This window comes from Cynoglossus semilaevis, chromosome 3, assembly GCF_000523025.1.
Source record: "Cynoglossus semilaevis isolate Cse_v1.0 chromosome 3, Cse_v1.0, whole genome shotgun sequence".
Classification (NCBI taxonomy): Eukaryota; Metazoa; Chordata; class Actinopteri; order Pleuronectiformes; family Cynoglossidae; genus Cynoglossus; species Cynoglossus semilaevis.
Window position 1 is genome coordinate 15050866 of NC_024309.1, and position 13474 is coordinate 15064339.

Below are 13474 nucleotides of genomic sequence, written 5' to 3' on the forward strand. Positions count from 1 at the left end.
CAGCCCACAGCAGCCCACAGCAGCCCACAGCAGCCCACAGTAGTCCACAGCAGCCCACAGTAGCCCACAGTAGTCCACAGTAGTCCACAGTAGTCCACAGTAGTCCACAGTAGCCCTCAGTAGCCCACAGTAGTCCACAGTAGCCCACAGTAGCCCACAGCAGCCCACAGCAGCCCACAGTAGCCCACAGTAGTCCACAGTAGTCCACAGTAGCCCTCAGTAGCCCACAGTAGTCCACAGTAGCCCTCAGTAGCCCACAGTAGTCCACAGTAGTCCACAGTAGCCCACAGCAGCCCACAGCAGCCCACAGCAGCCCACAGTAGTCCACAGCAGCCCACAGTAGCCCACAGTAGCCCACAGCAGCCCACAGCAGCCCACAGCAGCCCACAGCAGCCCACAGTAGCCCACAGTAGTCCACAGTAGCCCACAGTAGCCCACAGCAGCCCACAGCAGCCCACAGTAGTCCACAGCAGCCCACAGTAGCCCACAGTAGTCCACAGTAGCCCTCAGTAGCCCTCAGTAGCCCTCAGTAGCCCACAGCAGCCCTCAGTAGCCCACATGGGCTCCACTGGTGCCAGTGTTAATCCAGTCCTTTTGAAAAGGATTTAATTTGATCGTGACCCACTTCACAGACTGATCCTGATCATGTTGTTATTCTCAGGTCCCCTGTGATTACTGTTGGCTTCAGTGACTCAAAGCCTGGGGTGGGGCCCCCAGATGGGACAGATTTATTCTGGGTTTTTTATTAGTTTAAAACGTTTGTTCTTGTTCATCTGAACCTAAGACTCCAGGTTCAGACAATACGTTTTTAAAACTGGTTTGATCGATTTGGTCCGGAGTTTTTCTTTCCTCCGACTTGAGATAAAAAGACCTGAATCGTTTTTTAATCTGTTTTGTGTTCAGACCGTTTTAGTTCAAAGCTGACGAGGAGAGTTCTGAATCTGATGATGAAGATGTTGTGTTGAGTTCAACAACTCGACCGCCTGATGGTCACACCGCCGTGGTCATCATCTCTGAATAGAAACTGCCTCACACTGAAATCCACCTGTGTTTAAAGTTCACACAGCTTATGTGTGTGGAAGTGTGTGTGTGTGTAGGTGTGTGTGTTCAATCCTGTCCACACAATGTCAGGTCCTGGAGCCCAGTTTTTAACACAGCAGCAGCAAAATATTCCACTGTGACTCCAGGCTAAACTTAGGCACAGCTGCTCTGTGTGTGTGTGTGGGTGTGTGTGTGTGTGTGTACATGTGTACATGTAGTGTGATGATGGATCTGAAGTAACGCCGGTGTAGCAACTGGGCTGCTGTCGTGTGTGTGTGTAGGTTTATTTAAATCGAATCCTGTTGATAAAAATCTTGTCGCCAAAAAAAAATAAATAAATAAAACAACAATGTTTTGACTAGTTCCTGGTTTTTCTCTGGAAGCGTGAATTTAACGGCGGTAAATTTGCGAATCAGGTCATGATTTCGTGGCTAGCTACAGTAGCATCAACAACTAGCAAGTTAAGTAACACCTAGTGCTTTAGTGCTAGCACATATTGAATGGATCAGAACTGAACTGTTTTTCTTCGTTGACTCGTGACGACCGGGCGTCCGTCCTAAATATATTTATTTGTTTAATTATTTAGTAGTAAAATCCACTTTTGTGTTGATTTTTGGCTGCAGCTTGTTTGCTGATAGAAAAAACAAAACAAAACAATACAGACTGAACTGTAAAATAGTTAAACAACATCTTTAACAAACAATCGTTTTTTTATTTTTAAATCTTTTCTGTCAGAGCTTTTACAAAAGAACCCACATGCACTCTACCTTAAACAGAACATTAGATAGAATTCACACAGTGGAGAAGGTTCAGTAGGTGTGTGTGTGTGTGTGTGTGATAGAGAGAGAGAGAGAGAGAGAGAGAGATGCAGCAGAAACAACAAAACTAACAGAACTTTGGTCACTGTTTCAATGTGGATGAAGAGAGACTTCTTCCCCGTCTTTATCATCTTCTTCGTCGTCATTGTCTTCGTCTTCGTCGTCTTCTTCAGATGTCTGTGTTTCTGAGCATTTCTGGATTTAGTTTCTAGTCTATTGGTTTGAATCTATGTCGACGATTTGCTTCTGTTTCACCAGATCCTGCAGCAGAAGCAGAAGAAAGTGTTGTTAGTTTTAGATGCAGAATTAAAGTCAGTCCCAGAGAAGAGCCTGTGTGGGTTCAAGGTAAAGGTCACAGCCCACATGTGGACCAGTCTGATTGAATGTGGGCCACGACGCTGATGCAGTTGTTACTGACAGACACTGCAGCTTGACCTGTGTGTTAATCCTTGGTGACCCATCGAAGTTCACTCTTCACGTTCTGTAACTCAGACGGATGAACGACAGGAAGTTTGACCGAGGAGGGCGGAGCTTTCTTCTTCTCCTCTGGTGTCTGAGCTTCAGAGCTGGACTGGTCTACGGCAGCCTGTGGACCAGACATACGCGTGAACATGGCAACAAACAGACACACACTATACCTGTGTGTGTGTGTGTGTTCTCACCTCTTCAGCGTCCGCAGTCTCCTCCCTCCTTCTAACAGGATGTCCAGCCCCTGGACGCAGCGCTCCCATTGGAATATTCAAATTAGCCTGAAGGACAGACAGGAATCATAGAATGTTTCCACTGTTGTAAAAACGGAACTTTCCCTGTTGTGAGTCACACCTGTGTTTGTGATGGGACTGTACAGATAAACACTAACTGACTGAGCCACAGACTGAGCCACAGACTGAGCCACAGACTGAACTAAGACAGGTTTTATTTTTCTCAAACAGTAACTATTTTTTCTTTAGTCAAAAAACAAAATTATTTTTATATTCTATTTGACACACTCTGGTACAGTAGGTGGCGGTATGCAGCTAAAGACGTTTGTTGTGACACAGAGGTCAGGTCCCTTTGTAACCTCTGGACGTTTGTTGTGACCCAGAGGTCAGGTCCCTTTGTAACCTCTGTGACATTCAGGTGTTGAAACAGAACGTGGGAAAAACGTATTCCACAGACACAAACAGTGTTTGACAGTTTTCCTGTAAAGATGATTCTATCATGTTACATTCTATTCTAATATATTCTATTCTGGTGTTTTACCTGAAGGGCTTTGACGTTAGATGAGGGTTTGGACATGACCTCTGCTGAGTTCACTGACCTGCAAAAAAAAAAGATGTGTGTGTGTGTGTGTGTGTCCATTAGAGTAAAGCAGCTCCCGGTGTAGTGTTTCTGTTGCTTAGAAACTCTCAGAGACGAACTCTGAATCTTTCATGAGAAACGAAGACCAATCAAATAAAGGTTCATTTGTGGATCAGTTTCAGCAGCAGTGACTGAAGAACGGGAATGAAGAACGACTCCTCAAACAGTCGTCACATATGACGTATGGCAATATTGTCCAAACATTTCCTAACAATTCCCGATTCTGATATCGGCCGATACCGATATAGACCTGGTAATATTTATTTGTTGATTTGTTCAAACCACTGTATGAGTTGCTGCCACCAACATTCTGCACAAAATCCCCTGATTATTAAAATTGATTAATTAAATGAGCTGCTATGCTGCCATCTAGTGTCTTTTACTTTCATATACGGCTGTTTTCCCCCAAAACTATTTTGAGGACACACATCATTTGACAAAACCCAGGCATTGCTTTGTTGGGTTTTCATAATCGGAGAAAAAAAAATAACGATAACGATTCTTACAGATACTACACAATTACGCTAATATCGGGCCGATATTATTGGACAACCCTAATTTTCAAATTTTCATTAATAAATCTATTGTGACCACACGCCGTTCATACCTGACAATTCCCAAATATGGGAATGTTAAAACTTTAAGCTCAACTTCCATCCAGTTGTTGACTTCAGACTTCGTGTCAGTTGTCGTTGGTCCACAGACTGGGAAAGTTTCCACAGCCCAGAGTTTTAAATCTAACACACGGCGTTGTCAGGCTGTAACCACAACAACATTCCCTCAGAGGAAATGCCTGGACATGGACAGAGAGAGAGAGAGAGAGGGCAAGAGAGAGAGAGTGTGTGTGTGTGTGTGTGGGGGGGGGGCTCCATCTACAGCAGCTGCTCTCGTCCCTGCAGACAGTTTCACTGTCACTCAGTCGACACAAACTTGAAGAAAATGATGAAGTAAAGGTGTGAGAGCGGGCGTTCTGTAGCTCAACAAACATCATGTCATCGTCTGCGTAGGAAATAATAATTCATTAATAAAACCTGGGGCATTCTGGACTAATGAGACCAAATGGAACAATAACTACTTACTCTTACTAGACCAGCTGCACTAGCTTGACTAAGCTAGGTAGACTAACTGATAATGAAAACCCGATAACCCGATGCCTGGGTTTGGCCAGATAATATGTGTCCTAAAACTAGTTTTGGGGATAAACAGCTGTATATTAAAGTGAAAGTCACTAGGTGGCAGCATTGCAGCTCATATAATTAATCTCGTACTCATACAGTGGTTTGTACAGATAAATAAATAAATATTACCAGGCCTATATCGGTATCGGAATCGGAAATTAAATGTTTGAACAAAAGTTAATATCGGACATCCCTACTAATTACTGTACATGTGACTAACTAAGCAAGACTAGGAAGACTAACTAGGCTTGACTAAACCAGACTAAATGGATTAACTGGGATAACTGGACTAGATTTACTAGAATAGACAACTTGACTTATTAGACTAACCAGACCAGACAGCGACTCCAGTATGCTAACTGGAATAACTAGACCAGAGTAACAAGATTATCTTTACTGATCATCTTTATCATCAGTACTTTTTTTTTCCAGAATCTTCCTTGGTTTCCATGTTTTTCTCAGGTCAACGTCAGTCGACGTCAGTGTTGGTCACGTTGACAGACAGAGGGACGGTAGACCATGGACAGAGAACATGACTGTGTGATTGACAGCTGGATGATCCAATAAGAACCACGCAGTGTTGTCCCACCGGTGCCTTCACCGCCATCATCAGGCCAGTGATGTTCGTTACCAGCAGGCACCACACCGCTGGCTACGACATGTTATGGTCATTAACCTACTGTATGTTCTACAGAGTTAGAGCGACACCTGCTGTCTGGGAGCAGAGGATCGTCACAAACAGGAGTTTGACAGAGAAATAAAAACTCACCTGTTGACGACACTGCCTCTAAGGTCTCTAAGACAAAGTGACTCTGAGCTGAACTGAAAACCTTTGGTTCCGTCACACACTCCCCCCCTCAGGCTGTCTCCCTCTCTGTCTCCCTCCCTCTCTCTCTCTCTCTCTCTCTCTCTCACTGCCCCACACCCTCAGATTCTCCTCATATCTGGGATTTGTTCTTACTATAAATAGATGATACAGCCAATGGACCTGCTTTCTATCCACTCACACGCACACACACACACACACACACGCAGGAACATCTTTCAGACAGAAGATGAAGTTTAAAACTCAATGTTTTAAACGGATGATGATCAAATCTTAGTCAGTTAATATGATTTGTTTTAATTGTGGAAATCAAACTCAACATCCTGTACAAATCCATGTAATAAAAATAATATAAATTAATAATAATTAAAAAAAACAAACAACTGTTCACCGTCACAGGACTGAGGCAGTCATAATCCTCAAAATGAAGTGACACGTTTATGTTTATTTATGGGATTAAAACATAAAGGCTGTGACTGTGTTCACGACACCTTCATAATAGGTGGTTGTTAGAAAATCACATTTCTGGATTAAACTGGATTATTCCATGTACAGGTGACAATAATGTGTTTGTGATTCAGATAAAGTGAGCATTTGTTTTTTAATTTTGGTGATTAAACCGAAAATAAAATGATAACTGATTAAAAAAACAGAAATTAATTTTTTATTGATGATTGGAGACGTTCAGTACAAATTAGTTTCTGATGAACAAAATGTATTTGAAAAAGTGAACATTTACACCGTCACAGCATCTACATCTCTCTCTCTCTCTCTCTCTCTCTCTCTCACACACACACACACTTGTCAAAACTCTGCTTCTTACGTTAGGGACAAAAATGGAGCTGTCCTACTTTTACTCTGACATACACACACTCAGACTCAGCAAAGGTAGTGACGTCTGTATCTAAAGAAAGTCCTGCTGCAGTACAACATGGATGTGTTTGTTTGTAAATGTTTGTTGTTTGTTGTTTGTTGTCTTACGTCTCTGTGTCCTCTCTCTGTCCCTCTGTCTCTGTCCTCAGTATTAATAGTGTATGTTGGTTTAACTGTGTGTGTGTGTGTGTGTGAGTGTGTGTTATCTTACCTCCTGGTGGCTCCTGCCTCTCTCTCTCTCACTCTCTGTCTCTGTCCCTCGTCCTCAGTTGGTCTCACCTCCTGTTCTTCTACCTGACCCGTTTCCGCTGCAGCTGATTGGTTTACAGACAGAGAAGAACCCCCTCCCTGAGTGGAACCTGACCTGGACTCACTCACAAGAACATTACTTTTTACTCCCTTCCCTTCCTGACCCTGAGTCTGACCCCGACTCTGACCCTGTCCCACCGTCTGAACCGCAGAGACCAGAGGTACAACGCTGACGTTCTGCCCTCAAAGTCGGAAATTGAAAATGAAGACCTGACAACTGAGCTGTTGTTTCATGAATCAACATATGCAAATACAGAAAACACTCTCACACCACCTGAGGTTCAGCCTGGAAGTTACATTTAAAATTGATGGCCATTTCTAATGCTGTTCTCTGGATTGACACTGGTTCTGTTTTTATGGCAAAGCGGATGAATTTAGCAGATTTCCCTTCTAGTGATTTTATTATTTAATAATTTATTAGGAAACTCTATATCCTTCAGTATGGCCACTTGGTGGCGCCTGTAGTATATCCAGTTGTTTCAGATTAAGGCTAAGATTGAGGCAATAATAAAAAAAACATAAAGTCGGAATGCAGAAAAATATTGAGGTTTCGTGTGATTTTTTCCGTCGATGTAGTTTTACCTTCACAGGAAACACAAACATGTCAAAGAACAACAATAATGAAAAATATTTAATCGTTTATTTCAAATATTTCATAGTTTTTTTAAGTCGCTTCCAGTTTTTGTCAACAGGGGGCGCAGCACTTATGTGTATCTGAAATCCTACTCAAACGAAGAAGAGAAGACGGAAGTAACCCGGAAATCTTTATTTTCTTTCATTTCATTTCGTTTTCGTCATATTTCATCATCTTTGGTAAGATTTTTTGGAGAGTGTCTGCTGTCGAAAAGAGTCCCGGTGCTTCGGGGGTCCACAGAGAGAATATCAGCGCGAAGACCGCGTGATGAAGGCGGCAGAGAGCGAAGAAGTTCCCCGATAAGAGTCGCTATGATTCCGGTGTCGGTGCTGGTGTTTGTCATGGTCGCTTGGTCCGCGGTGTATCTGACTGACACCATCCTCAGGGTAAACCCCGTGATTCTGTGTTACGTGCTGTAATTAAGATTACACTATTGTAGCCGAACGGCGTTTATGGGCTTAATAAACAGTAACAACACAACAAAGAGCTATAATTTACAAACGTGCATTCAGTTCAACCGGTCGCCTACGTTGCATCTTCTGTTCAACTATTTAAAGTGTAACTAAAAGAAAATACAAAATATATGTCAAATAAAGCAGTTGATATTTTTAAAGGGACATTAAATAACATTTATGATAAAGAAAAATACAAATGCTACTGTTTTTGAAGCTGAGAAATACAAAACTATTTCTGCTCCACTTAGAAGAACCTGAAGTACACATTTGGGACTTTTGTTATATATATGGTTCTACCAGTACAGGTCATAATCTTTACCAGGAACAATTGAATCAAATCACTGTGTCCTCCCTTTAGTCTTCAGTCAGTCACAGGATCAGCTACCAATCATGGCTGTCCAGTCGAGGACTCTCCCTGTCTCCGTTCCACCTGCGCTGGCAGACGACCATGTTCAATGGACTCTTCTCCTACTGTGCTCGCATCAGGCCTGGAGCTCTTTATGTGTGGTGAGAACATCTGTGAGAACATCTGTGAGAACGTCTGTTCTGTTATTAATTCACCCATTCAGTGTTGCTGTCACTGCTGCTGCTTCTGTGTTGCTAATGTTGCTGTCCCCCCCATCCCCCTCTCCCCCCTCCCGTCATTTCCCCCCAGGTTCACCAGTGGTCTGGTGTTTGGAGTGGTGTCCATGTTGGGCTCCGTGGTTTTGTTGATCAGGACTCTTCAGCAGACCATCACTCAGATGACCACCAACAACCCAGGTGCAGGAGGACAGCAGGCTCTGCAGGTGGTGGTAAGTAGCTCTAGATCTGTACTGACCCCTACAGCTGAGCTACAGAATGACACCCTTTCAGGGCTGAAGGGCTCGGCCTTGGTAGAGGACTCGCTTTTTTCATCATCCTGTCCATGGCTCATGTCTCATCACTGAGGTCTAAACATGTGGAGCCAAAGTCCAGACTGGACAACGTCAAATATGTCACGTCTTAAATTTGTATGGAAAGAATAAAAACAGACTTTAATGACGTCTACCTGATCTTTGACCTTCTACCTCTTCAGGTTCCTGGCGTTAACCTGCCCACCAACCAGCTGGGCTACTTCTTCCTGGCTCTGCTGCTCAGTGGGATTATACATGAACTTGGCCACGCGGTGGCAGCACTGAGGTAAGGCTTTGACAAATCACCTTAGAGACCAAGGCAGCAGTACAGCTGGTACTGATGGGCTCTGTTAGAACCACCAGAGTTAATGTGAAGAAGCCCTGACCTCTGACCCCTGTTGCAGTGTTTATGAACAGCGTTTTCCTCTTCCGTTCACAGGGAGCAGGTTCGGGTAAATGGTTTTGGCCTGTTTGTGTTCGTGGTTTATCCCGGTGCCTTTGTGGATCTGTTCACGTCTCATCTCAACCTCATCTCTCCCACGCAGCAGCTGCGCATCTTCTGTGCAGGTAGGGGGCGCACTCGCATACTCTGAAACACACACGAATGAATGACGCTGATGTTGGAATTAATTCATTGAACCTGTCTCCTCAGGCGTCTGGCACAACTTTGTCCTGTGTGTGGCAGCGTTGCTCCTGCTCTTCCTGTTGCCTGTTCTCCTGTTTCCTGTTTACTCCACAGGAGGGGGCGCTCTGGTCATTGATGTGGTGCAGGTGAGTCCAGCACATCCATAGTCCTAATAATTTAATTCATTATTTATTTCCTACTGGTGAGAAATCCAATCAGTGACAGATTTTAATATTTTTGTTTTTTAAATCAGGGCTCAGCAGCAGACGGCCCTCGTGGTCTTGCAGTTGGAGACCTGGTGACATCACTGGAGGATTGTCCAATCAGAGGAGTCAGCGACTGGAGCAGCTGTTTGTCACATCTGTCCCACAACCCACAGACTGGATACTGTGTCCCTCGGGCCAGTCTACAGCCCAGCTGGGCCCACGGACGACGTCAGTCTACACACGCACACACACAGACAGACACCAAAAATAAAAGTGTGGTCATAAAAAAACGTTACGTTTGGTTCAGGTTCACATGAAAGATCTTCATCTTTAACCTAAACATTTTAGAAACCTATAAAGGTGAACATGGCCATGTAGAGCAGATAAGAATAAATATTAATAAAAATAAATAATTCTAAAAAAATCTTTCAAAATAAGAGTTGTATTTGTGTAGAAACCAAGGCTTAAAATCTAATGTGAATAAAGAAAAATTTAAAATCAAATCCTAAGAATGAGAAACGCAATTACGGGTGTGTGTGTTTGTTTGTTTGTGTGATCGTTTGTGTATTTATGTCTGTTTTCATCTCCCTTATCTTTAAATTTAATAAAACAGCACTTTAGTGAGTCATGTAAACAGTCTAACCTAATGTCTCCGTGTGTGTGCGTGTTTGTCTCCGTGTGTGTGTGCGTGTTTGTCTCCGTGTCTGTGGTTGTGTGTTTCACCAGTTCATATCTCTGTTTCTGTTGCAGCTTTCAAGCGTCTGGATGGAAGCATGGACTGTTGTAGCAACAAGAGTCTGACTGACCTGTGTTTCTACTACAGCCCAGACCAGAGCGGTGGAGGCAGAGAGGTCAGACACACACACACAGTCCTCCAGGTTCTGTCAGATAAATCCATAGCTCTTTAGACAAACCACATGAAAGGAACATTGGACAGATAATAAAACTGTCTGGGAACTGGAATTTTTTACTTCAAGATTAGTGGAGGAGAGCCAACGCAGAACCTTTGGTTCCTCAAAGAACATCAAACATCATCAGCACAAAAGACACACAACAACCCACTTACACACGTGGGTCAAACTTTGATTTCATCCCCTCTGCAGTACTCCTGTCTGCCCGTCCGTAAGATGGTGTCAGGGTCGCGTTTGTGCAGTACCGACGACGACTGCGTCTCTGACTCTGAGCATCAGTCCAGCGTGTGTGTGACTCCGTCACTGGAGAACCAGACGCGCTTCATCAGGGTCGCACACCCGCCTCACACCCACATGCTGTTTGTGGGCTACCCCCCACACCTGCAGTACGCTGGTACGTGTGTGTGTGTGTGTTTGTCTGTTAAAGCCCTGCAGTTGTGCTGAGTGAGTCATCACCTATTATGTGTAATATTCCTTTAATGACTGTTTACAGCAGTGGAGCTGATGTTTACTGAGGAGGAGCAGAAACAAACTCGGTCTCTGCTCCTCCTGCTCCAAGTTTCAGGAAAACACAGCTGAGAAAAAGCTAAAAAAAAATTAGCCTTTTATAATTCATTCAACAATAACGATAATTTAAAAAAATAGCTTTGGAAAAGCTGAATGTTAGCTTTAAAATTTGTTTATAATTTTTGATTAAAAACTGATCCTGTTTTTATTTTTTTCCAGTGAGTTTGACGAACTTTGTTCCTCGCTTCAGTTTCCTTCACCTGGACCTGCCCGTCTTTTTGGAGACGTTTTGCAAGTATCCTTCAGCAGCAGCAGGTTTTGGGTGAATCTGTGGTTTTTAAGTTAAAGTCCAGACCAGGTTTTTTGTTTTTTTTTGTGTGTGCTGTTCCTTAGCCCCCTCCACCTCAGGTACCTGCTGTCGCTGTCCGGAGCCCTGGCCGTCGTCAACTCGGTTCCATGTTTTGCTCTGGATGGTCAGTGGATCCTGAACGCTCTCCTCGAGGCTACGCTAGCGTCGGTGGTTTCGGACCCTCAGAGACGTGAGATGATTGGTTTCTTCCTACTGCTGGGGGGCAGTGCTCTGCTCGCTGCCAACGTGGCTCTGGGTCTGTGGATGGTCACGGCCCGGTAACAGTAGAAAACTGAACACGGGCAACAAAGTAAAGCGGACCATCAAACGGTGAAAAGGGACCAAAACTCAGTCATCCAGCAGAACCGCTAAATGTCCAGAGGTTTTTGACCAGTGGATCGGGACTTTGTTGGTCCGGTCCTGACCGGACCAACAAAGGTTCACTGCTTCTATTTGACGCTGCCAAAAACACACTACACTGTCTGTGGTGACTGAACAGACTACGATGGAGCTTGGACAGTTCCATGGTACCGTTACTGGGAGTAGGACATTTCTTACTTTTACTTTTACTTATTCTTTCAGTAAACACGACTCGGGAGACGTGAACACGAATCAGGAAAGGTAAACGTGACTCGGGGAAAAAAAACACGACTCAGCCGAAGTCCAAATTTGAGTTCATCTCTTGCCGATTCCTCAAATATACAACTTAATTTGAAGTTTCAGAGAAAAAGCACAAAAAGAAATTGAAGGAAAAAAAATGAAGGGATACAAATGATTGGTTTTTTACTGCATGAAATAATGAAATAATGAAAGCCATGTTTTAAAATTCTGCAGCTGTGGTTGTGACTAAGTGTAAAATTCCAACGTGGAATAAAAATGTTTGGGTTTTTTTCAGCTGTTGAAGGTGTGGACATGTAATGGATTGTGTTTCATCTGGTGAGATGTTTTGTAGGCTAACCTTTAGCTGTTTTTTCTACTTTTTTATTGCCTTCAGCATAGATTTATTTTCCACCGAACTTTCAGGGAAACTTTTTTGTGAATTTGTTTCTTCAGTAAGTTTTCGTCTGTATTTTAATGACCAGAACTTCATTAGGAAGCACACCGGGCTGCTGGTTGTGCGTCGACCCTGGTGAAGATCTGTTTGGTGTTTGGTGGTGTTGACGGTGACAGGTGGTGATTTGTCAGGGTGTTGTCCTCAGACTGTAGCTCCAGCTGTAACCACAGGGATGAGCAGTCGACCGTCAACAGTCTCGCTGCTTTCATTTATTCACTGGAAATCCTTGAATGTGTGTAGAAGACTGACTGTGGAGGAGAAAAACAGGATTTGACCTTTGACCTCTCAGTGCTTTTTCTCTCTCTCTCTCTAATCAACCCAAAGTGATTAGCCGTGATTGTTTGCACGTCTGTTGTCGTGTGTGTTATCTGGAGCTGTTGGCAGCCTCTGGTCATGTTTGTATAACACAGGAGGCAGGAGGGGGTGAGAAGTGAACGCTCTCCTCGAGGCTACGCTAGCGTCGGTGGTTTCGGACCCTCAGAGACGTGAGATGATTGGTTTCTTCCTACTGCTGGGGGGCAGTGCTCTGCTCGCTGCCAACGTGGCTCTGGGTCTCTGGATGGTCACGGCCCGGTAACAGTAGAAAACTGAACACGGGCAACAAAGTAAAGCGGACCATCAAACGGTGAAAAGGGACCAAAACTCAGTCATCCAGCAGAACCGCTAAATGTCCAGAGGTTTTTGACCAGTGGATCGGGACTTTGTTGGTCCGGTCCTGACCGGACCAACAAAGGTTCACTGCTTCTATTTGAAGCTGCCAAAAACACACTACACTGTCTGTGGTGACTGAACAGACTACGATGGAGCTTGGACAGTTCCATGGTACCGTTACTGGGAGTAGGACATTTCTTACTTTTACTTTTACTTATTCTTTCAGTAAACACGACTCGGGAGACGTGAACACGAATCAGGAAAGGTAAACGTGACTCGGGGAAAAAAAACACGACTCAGCCGAAGTCCAAATTTGAGTTCATCTCTTGCCGATTCCTCAAATATACAACTTAATTTGAAGTTTCAGAGAAAAAGCACAAAAAGAAATTGAAGGAAAAAAAATGAAGGGATACAAATGATTGGTTTTTTACTGCATGAAATAATGAAATAATGAAAGCCATGTTTTAAAATTCTGCAGCTGTGGTTGTGACTAAGTGTAAAATTCCAACGTGGAATAAAAATGTTTGGGTTTTTTTCAGCTGTTGAAGGTGTGGACATGTAATGGATTGTGTTTCATCTGGTGAGATGTTTTGTAGGCTAACCTTTAGCTGTTTTTTCTACTTTTTTATTGCCTTCAGCATAGATTTATTTTCCACCGAACTTTCAGGGAAACTTTTTTGTGAATTTGTTTCTTCAGTAAGTTTTCGTCTGTATTTTAATGACCAGAACTTCATTAGGAAGCACACCGGGCTGCTGGTTGTGCGTCGACCCTGGTGAAGATCTGTTTGGTGTTTGGTGGTGTTGACGGTGACAGGTGGTGA

The 13474-nt window shown here is 43.7% G+C and overlaps 2 protein-coding genes across 9 annotated transcripts; one reads left to right on the plus strand and one right to left on the minus strand.

Moving 5' to 3' along the window:
• Positions 1-1728: 1728 nt before the first annotated feature.
• On the minus strand, positions 1729-6550 carry smpx (small muscle protein X-linked). 5 transcript variants are annotated; one of them, XM_008308307.3, is made up of 5 exons: positions 6289-6550; positions 3102-3159; positions 2522-2608; positions 2295-2445; positions 1729-2120 (listed from the first exon to the last, which is right to left on the minus strand). In XM_008308307.3, exons 2-4 carry the CDS (start codon positions 3135-3137, stop codon positions 2302-2304), a joined length of 267 nt encoding a protein of 88 aa, XP_008306529.1. In that variant the 5' UTR covers positions 3138-3159; positions 6289-6550; the 3' UTR covers positions 1729-2120; positions 2295-2301. The 5 variants fall into 5 exon arrangements, with proteins under 5 accessions (XP_008306529.1, XP_024910341.1, XP_008306527.1 ...); XM_025054573.1 differs by lacking the exon at positions 6289-6550 and adding an exon at positions 6186-6227; XM_008308305.3 differs by lacking the exon at positions 6289-6550 and adding an exon at positions 5148-5283.
• Positions 6551-7109: 559 nt separating this feature from the next.
• Positions 7110-13197, plus strand: mbtps2 (membrane-bound transcription factor peptidase, site 2). 4 transcript variants are annotated; one of them, XM_017031814.2, is made up of 12 exons: positions 7110-7406; positions 7834-7982; positions 8131-8269; positions 8533-8636; positions 8790-8917; positions 9003-9121; positions 9229-9409; positions 9932-10032; positions 10285-10486; positions 10819-10894; positions 11008-11101; positions 12451-13197. In XM_017031814.2, exons 1-12 carry the CDS (start codon positions 7332-7334, stop codon positions 12577-12579), a joined length of 1497 nt encoding a protein of 498 aa, XP_016887303.1. In that variant the 5' UTR covers positions 7110-7331; the 3' UTR covers positions 12580-13197. The 4 variants fall into 4 exon arrangements, with proteins under 4 accessions (XP_016887303.1, XP_008306530.1, XP_024910337.1 ...); XM_008308308.2 differs by lacking the exon at positions 12451-13197 and having other exon boundaries at positions 7111-7406; positions 11008-11848; XM_025054569.1 differs by lacking the exons at positions 7110-7406; positions 12451-13197 and having other exon boundaries at positions 7867-8006; positions 11008-11848.
• Positions 13198-13474: the final 277 nt, after the last annotated feature.

Bases quoted from the DNA above. Each gene is read 5' to 3' on its own strand.
- smpx (XM_025054572.1), bottom strand. From the start codon at position 3,857: ATGGAAGTTGAGCTTAAAGTTTTAACATTCCCATATTTGGGAATTGTC. The intron at 2,609-3,101 runs GTAAAACACCAG...TCTGTCCTTCAG, and splicing joins CTAACGTCAAAGCCCTTCAG to GCTAATTTGAATATTCCAAT. The intron at 2,446-2,521 runs GTGAGAACACAC...TCTGGTCCACAG, and splicing joins AGACTGCGGACGCTGAAGAG to GCTGCCGTAGACCAGTCCAG.
- mbtps2 (XM_017031814.2), top strand. From the start codon at position 7,332: ATGATTCCGGTGTCGGTGCTGGTGTTTGTCATGGTCGCTTGGTCCGCG. The intron at 7,407-7,833 runs GTAAACCCCGTG...TCCTCCCTTTAG, and splicing joins TGACTGACACCATCCTCAGG to TCTTCAGTCAGTCACAGGAT. The intron at 11,102-12,450 runs GCTACGCTAGCG...GCTCTCCTCGAG, and splicing joins TCCTGAACGCTCTCCTCGAG to GCTACGCTAGCGTCGGTGGT.